At 40.6% G+C, this 17,980-nt stretch overlaps 1 protein-coding gene across 1 annotated transcript in view; it reads left to right on the top strand.

The window, feature by feature from the left end:
• Positions 1-5,687, top strand: part of LOC115293500 (MICOS complex subunit MIC19-like) — a 42,360-nt gene extending 36,673 nt beyond the window's left edge. The window contains 1 exon segment of the mRNA XM_029941249.1: positions 5,075-5,687. Coding sequence (XP_029797109.1) covers positions 5,075-5,623 — 549 coding nt within the window. The 3' untranslated portion in view covers positions 5,624-5,687.
• The last annotated feature ends 12,293 nt before the right edge of the window (positions 5,688-17,980 follow it).

Here is a 17,980-nt window from a genome sequence, read left to right as displayed (position 1 = left end):
TTTTTGCATGGACCTCAAGTATATTGTAGTATAGAGGTGGAATTTAAGGAAAGGTATTAAGCAGGCTGTGTTGTAGCTTATGGGCAAGTTATAAATTGTATCATTTATCTTGAATGTATCATAGATAAGCTGCTATATAACTATTGCCACTTCAGATAGCTGTGAAATTAGGTGATTAACTAGTTGTTACTTAACCTTCTAATTTCTGTATAAGTCTATTTAGACTTCTGTATAAGTCTATTTAGAAATAGAAATATAAGTTGAAATAGAAGTTGGTGTTTTGATTTTTTACTTTGCTTTTCTGTTTGGAGTGTTATTGTAACTACTGTATTGTAAATGATGGAAAATAATTGCATATGTTAAAAAAATAAATTGTGTTATATTAAAAAAAACCCACCTGACTCTGTTTTTTCATATGTAAAATGGAAATGCACTGTGATATATGTTAAGAAAAATAAGCTCTGTACAATGAGATGCCTTATCTGTGTGGGTATCCATGCAGGAAAGGTAACGAAGGCCCCTTACAGAAAAGATTTATAATTGTTTGGCTGCACCCTAATTGTATGCCCTAATTGTATCTGTGTCTGCAATCACTGATGTGCTGATCCGATTAGATATTCTGAAGCCTTGATTGTCTCAAAGGTTAAGGCTGAAAATAAAAGCAACACTGCTTTGTAAAAAAAAAAAAAAAAAAAAAAAAGGGAGAGCCTGCATGGCTCAGTCAGTTAAGGGTCCAACTTTTAGTTTTGGCTCAGGTCATGATTTTATGGTTCATGGATTTGAGCCCTGCATCAGGGTGTAAGAGCCTGCTTGGAATTCTGTCTCCCTCTTTCTCTGCCCCTCCCTGGCTCGCTGTCTCAAAAATAAATAAATAAACATTTAAAAAATAAAAAAGTAATCTGAGTAGACCAGGCCAGTGGTTAAGGGTGGTGCTCTGGACTCAGACTAACAGGGATTGAATCTTGGTCCCCTTCAGGCCATATGCCTTTGGGCACATTAATTAATATTACTAGGTCTTTAGTTTCCTTACTCTCAAGTAGGGATTTGTAGTCTATACTTGTAGTCTATGTATTTATGGTCAATTTATAGAGATCTCAGTATGCTGTTGAGTCCAATGACCATTCACTAAAAAGCTTAGTACTGAAACATAGGAAGAGCTCAATAAACTTTAGTTATTATAGTTATTAAAGATTAAAATTTTTTTTTAATGTTTTATTTATTTTTGAGAGAGAGAGAGAGAGAGAGAGAGAGAGAGAGAGAGAGAGAGCGAGCATGAGCAGAAGAGGGCCAGAAAGAGAGGGAGACACAGAATCCAAAGCAGGCTCCAGGCTCTGAGCTGTCAACACAGAGCCTGACGTGGAGCTCGAACCCATGAACCCTGAGATCATGACCTGAGCCGAAGTTGGATGCTTAACCGACTGAGATGCTCCCCATCATGAATGAATTTCCGACTCTGTAAGAAGAAAGTCCTAGGGGTCCTTTACCCAAGGGCAGGACTATCTGCGAATTAGAATGGAAGGGCAGGTGTCAAAGGATGAGCTCCATCAGAGATGACTGGAAATGATGCAAACTGATTCTTTGGGAGAATAAAATACAAAGTGGATTTAAGTGTTTAAAAAAATGTGGGAGCTCTGTGAAAGGAAGGCGCTAGAAGCAATAAAACTAATATTACGAAGTATATTAACATCCATTATCTCATTTGGTTCTCAAAGTTACATATGAACATATATTCTATAGATATTATGTAGTAAATGATCAATAACTCTGCTGAATAAACGAATGAAGAGTTGGATATGCATTAACATCCCATTTGAATGAGGAAGTAGGGACTCAGTCTTTGGTATATAACAAACTACCTCAACACTTACTAGCTTAAAGCAACAATGACTCATTCTTTGTGCCTCTGTAGGTTGATAAGGTGGCCCCTCTGCTGGGTTTTCCTGGGCTCAAAATGCTGGTTGCTTGAGGGTCACTTGGATTGAAAGGTCCAAGAAAGCTTCACTTGTATATTTGGAAGTTGATGTTAGATGTGGGCTATGATGCCTTGTTTCTTACCCATATGGCTTCTTCTCTTCCAGAAGGCAATATTAGCTTTCTTACATGGTATTCTCAGGAAAACATTCCAATGTGGTGGAGTCAGAAGATACAGGCCATGAAACTTAGACAATGTTGCTTCTGCCACACTCTGTTCATCAAAGAAATCACAAGACCAGCCACGATTCAAAGGCTGGAGAAATTGCTCTGTTGATGAGAAAAGCCACAAAGAGTTTATAGCTACATTTAATTAGGAGATCAGCAAATAGAATCTTTTATCACTTGGCCAAAGTTTTAGAGGCCATAAGAGTTAGGGCTATGACTTGAGCTTGGGTCCTTCAGGACCCTTATCCTATAAGCATGACCACCTTTATTGCAAGAGTAAACTCAGCTCAGGGATGAGGGAAAAAGTGTTTTGCCCTTAGACATCATTGGACACCGGGCACAAGAAAAGTTGGCTGAATAATGTCATAAACCAGAGCCACTGTGGTTTGGACATAACCTAGTTCTTTGTATATTAAAATGCCCATAATATTTTTATGTAGTGTAATTCAATATAGACCTTTTAAAATGAGAACCTAAAAGAATGGTTTCCCCTTTCAGAAGTACCAGTGAGCCTGTGTGTGCCTTAATTCGAGAGCAATTCATTTAGATTTCACCCTCTCAATTGTCCACAGAAAACTGGCCAAGGAAAACAAGCCCTTTAAAAATGGTGCAGTTTGATTAAAGGTCATGTGGTTCCTCAGCATTTGGCTGAGGCTTGAGAAGATGAAAGAGGAAGACTGAAAGCAGAGAAGATAATAAAATTCAATTCCTCAGGGGCATATTTAAAATCGTGGTGAGAACGGAACTGTCTGTGGAAGACAAAACCTGTAAGTTTTGTCCAGATTCCACCTACAGTGATCTTTTCTGAGCAAGAGAGGAAGAAACTGATTCACACACAGAGTGGATTTCCAGTGCTTGTGAGAACTTTATAGTGGGCTGACCATGTACCCGATGACACTACAAATGGTTTCTTAGAGGAGAAGGTAGCAAAGAGCACATATTTTGTCCCCCATTCTTGCCTGTGAAGGAGGAGGGGACCCACTGCTCTGCGCTGGTCTCCCTGGTGCTGACTGAGGCAGTATCTGAGCAGTAGTGGGACTGAACTAGTGAGTACAGGGTGGGCCCAGGCCACCAGGGAGAAAGGAGCAGAGAGGCCATGGGGTAGCAAGGGCTGTAGCACAGGGGATACCTTTGGCTGCAGGAGGTGTGGATGGCCAGAGAGGATTTTTAGGAGGTTCAGTTTTGTTCTCTAGTTGTGGTGCAACTGGTCTTTTGAGCATCTTCCGGACCTTTTACTTAGAGACTTTGTTACTCTTTGAAGCTTTTGGAGTCTGATTTATGTTTATTTGGAATATGACCCCAACAGAGAACAGCCACAAAACAGGGGCCAGGAGACCTAGTTTTCAACCTTTGTAATCATGAATCTTTTCCAGTTGGCGGTGGTAGTGGAATAGGGAGAGTATCAATCCTATAGTTTTTTCCCCCCTTAATTACGTTAGTTTTATGGATAGTGTTTTGCTAGTGGAGAGTTCTGATATCTGTCTAAAAGGCTGAACAGTGTGCCCTGCACCAATGGTGACAGTATAAGATATTGCTGACCCCAAACCAGGTTTTTTCAGGTCCCAGCACAGGCTGCTTGGAACTATGTGTCTGAGTGCTGGCCTGCTTTCCCCAGCACAGTTTTGCAAGTGATTTAGACACCATGATGGTGCCCTAGAGTCACCCTGACACTGGAGCTAGCAGGTATTAAAGTCCAGGCCATTTGTATTCTTTGGTGTATCTACACAAGCTTTGTTTACTCCTGGTGGAGTTCATTGTCCTCTTGTCCCATTTCCGACTTCCTGCCTTGTCCTGTTCTTTTGGTGGCTGTGGGATTGGGTTAGAGGTCTATTTGGGTTATGATAGAATATTAGAGACTTCTCTGGGGTAGTCATTTTGCTATAATGATAATGAAAGCTTAATACATGTGCACGTGCACTCGCACATGCACACACACACACACACACACACACACACACTTTCATTGACTCAACAACCTCAGGGGCAGGAGTATCTAAATTTTGCAGATGAGGAAACAGAGGCTGAGAGGAATGACAATTAAGGTCACACTGCTAGTTAGTGGCAAAGCTAGTATCTGAACCCACATCTCAGTATAAGTTCTTGGGCCTTCTGGATGAGAGCCAGGAGGTCTGGGTCCTACCGGCTGCCTGTTCTTGTGCAAGTTCAGTCCTGTGCCAGATCTCAGCTTTCCCAGGTAGAAAGTGAAACCTGGACATGATCTCTAAGGTGCATTTCAGCTTTACAAGTCTGTGATTCAAGTATTTATAGACACTTCCTATGTGCTAGCATGCTGATCTTGTGACAAGAGGGTAAGGCATTCCTGCTTTCTGGCTGGGCAATAGAATGTGTCCTAGACTAACAGGAGAGAGAGGTACAGGAATGAGATGCTGCTACTGCCAGTATGTAGCAGGCAGAGGTGATGCTTAAAATAGTTAATAACTTGTTTGGTAATTTAAATCAAAATATAAAACATATAAAAACTAAGTTTCAAAATCCCTTTTTTTTGGGGGCGCCTTGGTGGCTCAGTCAGTTGAGTGTCTGACTTTGGCTCAGTTCATGATTTCGTGGTTCGTGGGTTCAAGCCCCGTGTTGGTCTCTGTGCTGACTGCTCAGAGCCTGGAGACTGCTTCAGATTCTCTGTCTCCTCCTCTCTGTGCTCCCTCCTCTCTGTGCCCCTCCCCCACTTGCGTGCGTGTGCATGCTCTCTCTTTCTCTCTCAAAAAAATTAGAAAAATTAAAATTTCTTTTAGTCAATATACTATATATTTCTTTTTTTGAGGGCAGGTTGTAAAACTATTTCTATTTACAGATGACATTATAAAATACCCACAAAATCTTAGAATCAATCATAAAACTACTAAAAAATAATTCAGTAAGGTAGCAAGATATAAAATTGATATAAAAAATTAATGGCCTTTAAATATACAAATAATAGCTCTCTGCTTGGATCCACTGCACTGGCGAAGTCTTTTCTGACGAAGAATTGAAAAGAAGAGTGGCTGAGGAGCTGGCATTGGAGCAAGCCAAGACAGAGTCTGAAAATCAGAAACGACTCAAGCAGAGCAAAGAAATGGACCGAGAGAGGGTGCTTGCCAATGAGCAGTTAACCAGAGCTATTCTTTGAGAAAGGATATCAAGTGAGGAAGAACGAGCCAAGGCAAAGCACCTGGCTAAGCAGCTGGAAGAGAAAGATCGAGTGATAAGGAAGCGGGATGCATTCTACAAAGAGCAGCTGGCTAGACTGCAGGAGAGGAGCTCAGAATTCTGCAAAGTCACCACTGAACAATATCAGAAAGCAGTTGAGGAGGTGGAAGCAAAGTTCAAGCGGTGTGAGTTTCATCCTGTCTGTTCTGATCTGCAAGCCAAAATTCTTCAGTGTTACCGCCAGAACACCCAGCAGACCCTCAGCTGCTCTGATCTGGCCAACCAGTACATGTGTTGTGTCAACCAGGCCAAACAGAGCACGCTCGAGAAGGGAGGATAAAGTCAACTTTTAGAACAAGCAAAACTCGTCATCATTAATTCCAGAGGCGGAACATTTTTTTTTCCTAGTGAGAAAGGAACCACCTAAACAGAAGACGAGTCAGGAGAAGCACCGAGAGCACACTCAGCCGACGCACATCCAGTCTGAGCAGCTGCGGTGTGAAAAGCCAAGCCCTAGAGCAGGTATCCGCCAGCAAGGACACTGCAGTGGTAGTCACCCCATCGTGGCCATTAAAGGAGAAAGGAACCCCTCTTCTCTACCTATTCAACTTCTATTCTTACCAGGCTCCATGGTTTGGTGCAAGTCCACTCCAGCTAAGCTGGGGTTTGGGATTGGGGGCGGGGGGGGGGAGCGGAGGTGATTGGAGCGGGGAGGCGGTGGCGGCGCCAAACCGCCCCCCTGCCCAGCGGTGCTGGGCGGGATTGTCTAGGCTGTGGCATGTTGTTTTTCCTCTTGTTTTTTTCTCTCCTGACTACATAAGAGCTACTTCATTGTAACTTATTATAGTGATCATGTAAGTAAGACAAAAAGGAGAGAAAAATGTACCTCTTTTACTGGAATAATGTTTATGATTACAAGTGAAATAAGGCATTTTTTATCCACATAAAGGCAACCTTGGTTTATACAACTTCTTCTCGATCATGACATGACATCTTTACTTCACTCACCATCAATAATAAATATATTTTCTGACAAAAAAAATAAATATACAAATAATAACCAAGTAGAGAGATAATGATAGAGAAAAAGCCTTCATCTATCTATAATCGCAAAAGAGAAGATTAAATACTTAGGAATAAACTTAAAAATATCCAACCTATTCTACTTTATGACAATTTTTTTTAACTCTAAAAACACAGGGGTGCCTGGGTGGCTCAGTCGGTTAAGTGTTCCACTTGGCTCAGGTCATGATGTTGCGGTTTGGGAGTTCAAGCCCTGCGTTGGGATCTGTGCTGACAGCTCAGAGCCTGGTACCTGCTTCAGATTCTGTGTCTCCCCCTCTCTCTGCCCATGCTCATGCTCTGTTTCTCTCTGTCTCTAATTATAAATAAAAACATTAAAAAAATTTTTTAAAACAGACACAAAAGTAAAATTTGAACAAATGGGAAAATACCAGTATTCTTATATAGGATAATTCAGCATTATAAAAATGTCTGTGCTCCCTAAGTTAATTTATAAATGTAACACAGTCCCAATAAAAATACTAACCATTGTTTTTTCCAATGGAATTCGAAATGTTGATCCTAAAACTTATATTAAAAATGTAGAAATATTCAGGGCAACAATGAAAAAGAAAAACTGAGGGGGATTAACCCAATCAGAAATTTAAACATAATAAAGGGTGTCTATAATTACAACAGTTTGGTACTGGCTTGTGAACACACATACACCACTGAAATAAACTAGACTATATATTTCTTAAAACTGCTTGGCAAATAATATAAGTTGTAGTGCATATTATTGGTTAAATTATTCTAATTTCCAAATTACTTGTTTTTTCCAGCTTTCTTGGGATATAATAGACATAGCTGTGTAAGTTTAAGATATACAAGTGTTGACTTGATACACCTACATATTGTGAAATGATTATGTCCTAGCATTAACTAATTCTTTCATTATATTACATAATTACTGAGAAACAGACTCTGAACTATAGAGAACAAGCTGATGGTTGTCAGAGGGGAGGTGGGGGTGGGGCTGAGTGAAACAGGTGATGGGGATTAGGGAGGGCACTTGTGAAGAGCACTGGGTGATACATGGAAGTGCTGAACCACTATATTGCACACCTAAAACTAATAGTACCCTGTATGTTCAGTAACTGGAATTTAAATAAGAACTTGGAAGAAAAAAAATTACCATTTATTTTTTGTTGAGAACATTTAAGACCTATTCTCTTAGCAACTTTCAAGTATATAAACACAGTATTACTAATTATAATCGCTATGCCATACATTTTTCATCATAAAACTCAAAGTTTGTATTTCCACCCAATTTCTCCCTTTTCCTCTGATCCCCAGCCCCTCATACCCACCATGCTAGTTTCTTTTCTATGAGTTCAGCTTTCTTTTAGATTCTACATATAAGTGATGGTACAGAATTTACTTTTTATGTTTTATTTTACTTAACATTAGGTCCTCAGGTCCCATCCATTTTGTTGCAAATGGCAGAATGTCCTGCTTTCACATGGCTAAATAATATTACTGTGTGTGTGTGTGTGTGTGTGTGTGTGTTTGTGTGTGTGTGTGTGAATCACCTCTCTTTATCCATTTATCTGTTGACTGACACTTAAGTAGTTTCCATATCTTGGCTATTGTGAATCCTACTGCAATGAATATGGAAGTGCAGATTGCTCAAGATCCATCTTCATTTCTATTGGGTATATGCCCAGAAATGAATCAATGAATTGTGGGGAAATAGGTTCTACTTACACAAATGGGTGAGAAAAAAAGCTTAAGGAAGAAAGCCGCCACCACGGGGCCAAAGTTCCTGAGGTTAGTTAGCGAGGTATTGGAATCATGAGAAACTTGTCATATCACCTGCAGGAAGTTACTTTCCATCTGATGCCAATGTACTAATATACCTTGATCACAAACTCCACTTGCCCCCCCATACCCTTAGCTTCTTACACACACAAGTTAATGATTATCATCTGATTGTTTTCTCCATGTTCACCTGCATATGATCTTGTTTTCCTCACATTTCCCACGTGGGTAATACCTTGTGAGCTCAATAAATACAAGGACGAAAAGCCTTTTGGAGGCTCTTGTCTCTTCCCTGGCGTTAGCATTTTTCGTGTTCATTTCTGTATCTGCTCTCTTGTTGGACAATTCCAGACTCATAGTCTGCAACAGTGGATCATGTAGTAATTCAGTTTTTTATAAAATTTTTATTGTTTATTTTTGGGGGAGAGAGAGAGAGCAAGCACGAATGGGGGAGGGGCAGAGAGAGAAAGGGAGACAGAGTCTGAAGCAGGCTCCAAGGCTCTGAGCTGTCAGCACAGAGCTCAACACTGAGCTGGAACTCATGAAACACAATATCATGACCTGACCTGGAGTCAGACGCTGAGCCAACTAAGCTACCCAGGTACCCCAGTAATTCAGTTTTTAATTGCTCTTTCTCTTCTCTTTCTCTTTTCTTCTCTTGAGGAAACTCTCTACTGTTTTTCATAGTGGCTGCAACCATTTACATTCCGACCACCAGTGTACAGGCGTGTTTTTTTTAACAGGTGTGAAGTGATATCATGGTTTGACTTGTATTCCCCTAATGATGAATGATGTTGAACGCCTTTTCATATGTCTTTCATACGCCTTTGTAGGTCTTTGGGAAAAATGTCTGTTCAGTTCTTCTGCCCATTTTTTAATTGGATTGTTTACTTTTCTGCTGTTAACTTGTAGGAGTTCTTAATATATTTTGGATATTAACCTTTTATCAGGTATGTGGCTTGTAAACCTTGTCTTCATTCAGTGCCTTTCCGTTCTGTTGATGGTTTTCTTTGGTGTGCAAAAGCTTTTTAATTTAATGTGGTCATAGTCCCACTTTTTTTTTTTTTTTTTTTTTGCCATTGTCTTTGCTTTTGGTGACAAATCTGAAAAATTATTGCTAAGAACGACGTAAGGAGCTTATCCCTATGTTTTTTTCTAGGAGTTTTATGGTGTCAGGTCTTATGTTTAAATCTTCAGTCCATTTTGTTGAGTTTTGTGTATGGTGTAAGCAAAGGGTCCAATTTCATTCTTTTGTATGTGGCTCTCCAGCTTCTCAGCACTGTTTATTGAAGAAACTATCCTTTTCCCTGTTGTATGTTCTCGGCTCTGATAATTTACTATATATATGAATTTATTTCAGGGCTCTTGGTTCTGTTCTATTTATGTCTTTTTTAAATGCAAATGCTATACTGTTTTGATTATTATAGTTTTGTAATATAATTTGAAGTCTTTCTCAAAGTTGCTTTGGCAATTTGGGGACTTTAGTGGTTCCATATTTTAGAATTTTTTTCCTGTTTCTGTGAAAAATGTTATTATAATCTTTATAGGGATTGTATGGAATCTGTAGATTGCATTGGTTACTATGGACATTTTAGCAATCTTCTTCCAATCCATGAGCACAGAATATCTTTCCATTTATTTGCATATTGAATTCTTTCATCAGTGTCATAGTTTCCAGTGTACAGATCTTTTACCTACTCACTTCAATGTATTCTAAAGTATTTTATTCCTTTTGGTGCTATTGCAAATGAAATTATTTTAATTTCTCTGATAGTTTATTATTAGCATATAGAAATGCAGTTTTCTGTGTATTTTGTATCTTGAAACTTTATCAAATTTATTTTGTATCTTTTTTAGTGAAGTCTTTAGTGTTTTCTATTTACAATATCATGTCATCTGCAAACAGACAAAATTTCATTCCTTTCTGATTTGGATGCTTTTTGTTTCTGAATTGTCGGGTACTGCATCAAAACCTTTCAATGACTTTCCTAGTATGGATGGTAATTAGGTCCCTCAGAGTCCTGTACTTTGCTCTAGTAGGTGGGCAGTCAGAAGCACTGCCCATAAGTCAGGGATTAGGTACATGCCTAGATGCCAACAGTTTCCATCTGGCCTGACACTGAAGGTAGAAGAGACACAGGCTGATTACTGTCTGCTTTGATGCCCTCTCCAGTGCTAGTTCTCTGCTGGGTAATAGGTGGAGTTATACAACCTTGCTTCCACCACCAGTGCTGATTGCTTATTTGCAAAGGACTACCCACATCCATGCAGGCACTGCTATTAGACCCCACTGCTTGCCTCTGTGACCATCTGGGCATGGTTATTAGGTTATCTGTAATCTCAAAAAGTAAGGAATTCTGTTCTACTTAACACTCTGGATGGCCATTAAGAGGACATGATAGATTGAATTATCCTCACATGTTTAGCCTCTCTGCCATGGGACTCTGCAGTGCACTAGAGCATAAGGGGTATATTTCCCAAATCTATTGATACTGGGCTTGGCCATGTGGCTTGTTTTGGCCAGTGGGATGTGGGCATATTTAAGTTTGCCAGGTTTCTCTGAGAAGTGCATGCTACAGATTACCATTGTTCCTTCAGCCTGAGTTCATAGTGAGACCAAGGGGTTAGATGGAGACTGACCTAAAATTGGAACCAAATGTAGCTGCCCCAACACTAGAAACAACCTGCAGTTCTGTGAGCAAGAAAGTCAACAATTGCTATTACAAGCTGAGCTTCAGAATGTTGTGTTATGCAGAAGTGAAGCAATAGCTGTTTGTACATAGGACTTAATTTCTGCATACTAGTATATGCTAGCACTAAGAGTAAATGAAAATTTTTTTGTTGTTTTCATTGTTATGTAAACTGCCTGAGGAATCATCAAGGAGGAGGCAGAGAGGGAGGAGTCCAGAGCAAAGGTTTATGGGTAGCAATGTTCAAAGGCTACTAAGAGACCAAGGAGGCCAGCCTGTTTGGAAGAAAAAATAAAGCACTAGTATTAAGGGTGAGGCCTCCAGGTTTTTTGATGTGTAGTTTCTTCTATCCACTTGGGGCTCCTACATCCCCTCTCATGAACACTCTCATGTCATCAATGGGATGCCCACTGGTATAGTCCTGAAGAACAATTTGGCAGAATCTATCAAAGCATTAAATGGGCATATTACTTGCCTTTGACTATGCTATTCCTCTTTAAAACTGTAGCCTAAGGGAATAATTGGGCATGGGAGAAAGATGGTACAAGAATATTTTTCTCTAATATTATTGAAAAACTGGTTATTCAACAGTAGAGGACATTGGATATCCTAAGTATCCAAAATGAAGAATTATTTAAATGAATACATACTTACTGAGATCTCATACAGCCTTGAAAATGTAAAAGGATATTCATGGACAAGTAAAGATGTTTGTGATAGAGTAAATAAGATTAATGACCATATATTTATATTACCTGTGTATATAGGTTCAGTCTTAATTGTGGGATGGGATTTTGACTATAAAATACTGACCACGCATACATACATCAGAAACCACTTCATTCTCTTAGTGTATTTTGTTGGCTAAAAATAAATGCTTTGGTTGGGGAGTGGAGTATGAATCCTGAAAAGCAATAAATAAAAACCCTAAGTAATAAAAAAAAAATGGTGACTCACTTGCCCTGAAGAATAAAGAAGTATTTTGCAGTGAGGCAGGATACAACAAGGCTAGATATTAGGTACAAGAAGGAAGGAGAAACTCCTTAATCTTCCTTGGTCTCTCTCTTTGCCTCTCCTTGTCTTGCCCCTTGGCTTGCCCTAAGTACAGTCTGAGAGGGACTTTGAGAGGACTGAGAGATTTAATGAGGGAATTTAGAAGTGGCTTCTGAGGAGAGGGGGATGAAGAAATCTCCCATCACACATGTGTGATGTATATACAAAATACCTTAATTTGTATTAAACCTTCTTATTGCTTAGGTAAACTCAAAAGAATTAATTTGCCTCTTTGGATTCCTCTTTCATATAGAAGTTCTTTAGGGCATTTCCTCCCCATAGAACAGGGCTCGTAGCTGACTTCTGCATTAGTCCTCCACAGGGGCAGGTGGTTGGCGTCTGCATTGGTCCTCCACATCAGTTGCCATAGGTATGGGTGCTTCTCAACCATCATTATGGGAGAGTTTGTTCGTGATACCCTGATAAAACTGGAATCTAGGGATTTGGATGCATGCACATTCAGTTTTTATTTTTTTAGAGATAAAACTTGGAGAAAAAGCCGAGTCTGAATGCACTAGCTTTTTATAAACTTTGTTTAATCTGTTTCTCACAACAGACTTTAACAGTGGAAACAATTGAGGTTCAGAGAGGTTAATGACTTGTAGAAAGTCACACAGTAGACCTAATTTATCCAAAACCAGTCTGACTCTAAGGAGTTTTTATTTGTTTTTTGCTTTTGATTTTATCTTTTTAATTCCAAGGGGCCATTTGGCTGAGCTATTTAACCTATGGGATAAAACAATGTTTTACCTAAAACATCTCTCAGCCACTATATATATATTTTTCTTCTTAGCAAGAAATCAGAGGAAAGAGGTAACTGCACTTTGAGGGAATGAAGCTAGCAATTATGAAAGAATCCTTGGTAGTTTTGCGATGTTTCTTGGACACTGGAATTGGTTAGCAAATATTTAATCAGACTGAGTTTTTACTTAGAGATTTTACCTTTAACTATAAACTGCCTGAGGGATGAGAGTATAGATAGGATGATCCCCGTAGCTCCTTAAAAACTGTTGGCCAAAGAACGGTCTGAGACTACACACATTAAAATGATCTAGGCTGCATTAGTGGGGGATTTGCATTCTTAAGTTGCCTTTATCAATCCTGGTCCAGTCAGGAAAACTGCAGCCGAAGAGATTTAAGCTAAGCAATCAGTTGTGTCAGTTTCCTTGGTAGGATCACAAAACACTCTAAAATTAGTAGCTTAGAAGAATGATTTGTCTACTATTGCTCACCAGTCTACTCATTCTTCAGATTTTACTGGGCTCCGTCCTGTGTCTGTGGCAGGTGTCAGGTCAGTGAGGTGGCTTGGATTCTGGGATTGGCTGCTTACTGGCTGGTGTACGTGAGCCCCCTTCCATGAGGGAGGCGGGTGCTCCTCCAGCCAGTTAGCCTAAGCTCATTGACATGGCAGCTCAGCGGGATTCCAAAAGGAAGCATGCAAAGACTTCAGGCCTAGAATAGAACTGGCACAAATGGCTTGCACTGCAATTTGTTGACCAAAGTAATATGGCCAGCCCAGGCTCAAGAGATGGGGACACTGACTCCATTTTTTGATGGGAGCTTTATGGCCATATTGCAAAGGAAAATAGGGATTAATTGGGACCATTTGCCAACACTTTACCATTTTTATAATGGTGTTCAGAAGCTAGCAGAGCAAAAGAAGAGGTGTGATTAGGGTTAACAAGGATTAGGGGAGGTACTTCAATGAGGAAACTGCTAGTCTGGAACCCACCCAGGCAGTGCTTGGACCTTGAAGGGAAGGTACCCTGCTGCTGCTATTGTTACTGCTGGAATTGCTAGAGACACCACCTCTGCTAGAGCCGGTACCATAATGACTCCTCCTTTCTGGCTGCCAGTGGTTCACACTGACTGAACCTAACCAGAAATCCCTAGCAAGACAACCTGGGACAGTCAGCATGCAGGCTTCTAGGACCAGCAGTAGAGAATATGGGATAGAAGGGAGAGTGTGGTGATTCAAGCAGATCGGCAAACAACTGTCACTCCTCTGTGGAATTTTGACTACATTAAAGTTTACAGACCTATTATTCTAATATGCTATGATTCCAGAAGGGTAGTGAAATACAAGCTCCATTCCAAAGAGGAAAGCTGGCTGAGTCAACTGTGCATTGGTGAAGAATTCCCAGGGAATTACTCTTGTTGACCTGTAACTTGGCTGGACACAGGGGTATGGACAGCATGACTAGTTTGAGTGGGCAAGAGTCAGATTTCAGTCTTCATATTGTCAAAGGAGATTACCTGTATGGAGAAGCCATAGACCTAAAAATCTTGATTTGCCATCTGATCTGCTGCTTGCCTGGTGATCTTAGCCATCAGCACTGGGAGTATTTGCCTATGGGTGTACGTGAGGAGAGTTTAGAGAGGCAGAAATCAGAACAACAACAAAAAAAACCCAAGCATATTAATCAAATGGAGATGATTAGGCAAAAAGTCAGTCTTTTCAAGGGCGATAAAAAGACAACTCCAGATTCATTAATGAGAAGAAGGAATTTACAGACCTATTGATAGAGAAATCCAGTAGCTTCCACTTGAGAGTCAGATAATGGTTAACTCCTGCAGCGGCAGGAACACCTAAGCAAGGGGGCAAGGGGTGGGAAGGCAGAAGGCAGGGTGACAAATAGTACAAGGATGACTCTGCTACTGGGGAGTTTATAAAAGTTCTATACTGAAGACCTCAGATGCCTAATTACGGACACTGAAGACCTTTAAATACATAATGGACTGATCTGGCACAAATATGTTTTAAATATGTATTACTTTCTTGTAAGAACTATTTAACAGTGATATTAAGACTGGGGCTTAATCAATTAGTACTTGAAATTGGCCTGCAAATGTGAAAAAACACAGCTTATAAACTTAGATCCTCAAGACCCTTCAGAATCCTCACTCCTTCTCCCCTCCTTGTGCAGATGATGAAGTGGGCCCAGGAAGCTGGAGGGGCTGGTCTGAGGTCACACAGCCGATTGAGACAAAATCAGGACTACAAGATGGCCTCCATGATTCCCATTGGTGGGTCTCTATCCATTAACCATAATTTGTACCTTGTGTTTTGACTGAGGCCAGGTTTTTATCTAATGACATGTGAAGACCATGTTTTATAGATTCATCAGACTCACCCATGGGCACTTTTTCAAAACAGATCTGCCTGGAGCCCAGCCCAGAACCTGAGAGGCAGAATTCTGGGGGTGGGAGAACAAGGCCTTAGGAAAATATATTTCCAAAAAAACTTAAGTGTTTCTGATGACCTGTCGTATTGTGGGTAAGGATATGGTTTTAGGCATTGGTTGGCAGGAGAGATTGTTCCAGGTGTCTATATACTTCCAGTTAGGTAAGCCTTTTGCCTGAAGCCCTTTTGGCCAAGTGGCTTCCTGACTGGTTCATGTGTGGGACACCCTCCCTAGAAATTCCCATGGATCCATTCTTTGTACTGAGAGTAACAATATTGAAGATGCAACATTATCCATTAGGTTAGCTCCTCCAACCATCTGCATTCCAGAAAATTTTACAATAATATCCAGTGCAGGACACCTTATGTACTGATCCTCTGGTACCAGGCTATTGGTGTTTACCCAAAGGTGAAGGTAAGTTAAATGTACCTAATTATAATCAGGAAGGAAACTAGGTCTAGGGATAAGTGAGTTTCTCTTGTCTAGTGGAATATCTGTGGCTCCTAAAATAGTACCTGGAATATGTTAGGTGCTCAGTAAATATTTGTTGACTGCATGAATAAAAGGGAGCCCTGTTTTGGGTGCCAACTATGAAATAGCTGTACTTAACATATCTTGAGTCACTAAGTGTCCCCCTGCTGGTAGTGTGGTTGGATTCTGCATGTAGTTGGGATTCATCCAGTAAAGCTCCACAGGGCCTAATGTATGATGATAAATCAAAACCATCCTAGGTGTTCAGAATCAATTTCACACCTCATCTGTTATCATGAGCAGAATGTGAGAAAGTCCCCTCATTGTGGCAATGCATCAGCTCACACAAATAAAAAAAATGCCTGCAGATCAGAAAAGGGAACACTGTTACAGTCCATGGTGCTTAATCAGCTACCCAGACATTGATGGATTTCAGGGGATATTTACATTTGAATCATGGCATCCAGAATGTCTCAAGCAGAACCCATAGTTTATGGACAGCATGGAAGCGATTTAAAAAAATCATTATGTTAGTGAGAAATGAGATCTCTCTTTATAGAAATATTCTCTAAGTAGAAAAGCGAGAAAAAACTGAGGATAAAGTACTATCTAGATTACAGGCTGGACTGTCAAAATTTCTCATTTGGTCCATAACTGATTAGAGTATATTCTCTTGCTGAACCTGGTCCAATCTCCCTATTTCTCAATCCAAGGCTCTAAGAAGCCACTCTTAGTTGATCTGAGTTGGCTGAATTGAAACTCAATATTGCTGATCAAGAGTTTGACTAGTATTTCCCTATAAAGATAATTCTAGAAGGTAATGAGATAAAGAGAAAAGAGAATGAGACATCATAGGTTTGGAAAACATACTGAATTGGGTAGAATTCTGCCTGTCTTGTTTCTGGGCAGAATAATCAAAGCTATGGGCTGAAGATAATTTCCTTGATAGAAATTTTTTTTTTTTTTAGAGGCAGGCAGAGGAGGAGAGAGAATGTGTGTGTGTGTGTGGCAAAGACGTTTTTGTTAGCTCGTGCATGTACAGTTGTAGCAATTTTTAGAACAGGAGAACGGTGACCTATGCCTTGGAGCTGCTGTGGCTACTGGGGTCCTGAGCGGTAGATTGTGTATCTCAGGCTCTGAGCCCCAGGAAGGTGTCTTACCCTGTCTCCCCACATTGGAGTTGGAGCTGCAGGGAAGGAGCATCTGGCCTCCATTGCTACAGTTCGGTGGTTCTTACATTCTAGTACAACAGACTCAGCTGAAGGGCTTGTAAAATCAAAACAACACTGCCTCCAGTGCTTTATTTTCTCTCCTCCTCAGGAAATCTGAAGGGAACCTGAAGAGTCACATTGCAACAACAGAGAATTTTTTTTAAAGTTTTTTAAAAATGTTTATTTTTGAGAGAGTGCGTACCTGCGCAATTGCTGGGGAGGAGACCAGGGGAGGAGGGAGGGAGAGAGCAGGGGAGGAAGGGGTAGGGAGAGGAAGGGAGGGGGGAGGAGTGGGAGAGGGAGGAGGAGGGGGGGAACAAGAGCGAGGGAGCAGGGGAGAGTGAGAGCAAGAGAGAGATCTAGAGAGAATATGAATGAATGAGGATCTTCAACAGGTTCCATGACCAACACATGCCTTGATCTCACATCTGTGAGTTCATGACCTGAGCTGACATCAAGAGTTAGACGCTTAACTGAAGAGCCATCCAGGTGCCCTATCAACTGATATTTTTGGGCCATATGCATCAAATCACTTTGGTGATAATGTAGGTGTTTATGCCTCAACTTCCTGGATCTGAACCTCTGGGCTTGAAGCCAAGGACACCGCACTGGGACAAGTATCCTCAGTATGTCTTATTCATGCTCAGGTTAGTAAACCAAGACCCTATGGAGACCTGGGCTCTAGTCTCAGCTCTGCCCATTCACCCGTGTGTGAATTTGGGCACATCATTTACCTGATCCTTAGTTTCCTTATTAAGGAGTAATCATAACATAGGGCAGATGCGAGGCTCATTTGAGATTAAAAACACAAAACAAAAAACACCTGAGGATGCTTTGAAAGGTTAAACTTGGTGGGGTGCTGGGGAATTGAGGTGGATTTTTTTTTAATATTTTATTTATTTTTGATACAGAGCATGAGAGGGGGAGAAGCACAGAGAGAAGGAGACATAGAATCTGAAGCAGGCTCCAGGCTCTGAGCCAGCTGTCAGCACAGAGCCTGACGCGGGGCTTGAACCCAGGAACACGGGATCTGACCTGAGCCGAAGTCGGAGCCTTAACTGACTGAGTCACCCAGGCGCCCCTTGAGGTGGATTTTTGAACGCTTATTCTAGCTTTATCAGGAGTCAGTTATCGACTAAAAACCACAATAACAAAGGAGGAATGCAATCTTTCTGAAGAGACCAGAGCAGTAGTTATCACCCATGGTTACAAATCAGAATCATTTGGGGAAATTTAAAAATTACCTATGCCAGGTCCCCATTCC

Source organism: Suricata suricatta, chromosome 6 (assembly GCF_006229205.1).
Source record: "Suricata suricatta isolate VVHF042 chromosome 6, meerkat_22Aug2017_6uvM2_HiC, whole genome shotgun sequence".
NCBI classification, from domain to species: Eukaryota; Metazoa; Chordata; class Mammalia; order Carnivora; family Herpestidae; genus Suricata; species Suricata suricatta.
Note: the sequence above shows the minus strand (reverse complement) of the source record. Positions and strands in the feature narration are given on the sequence as shown.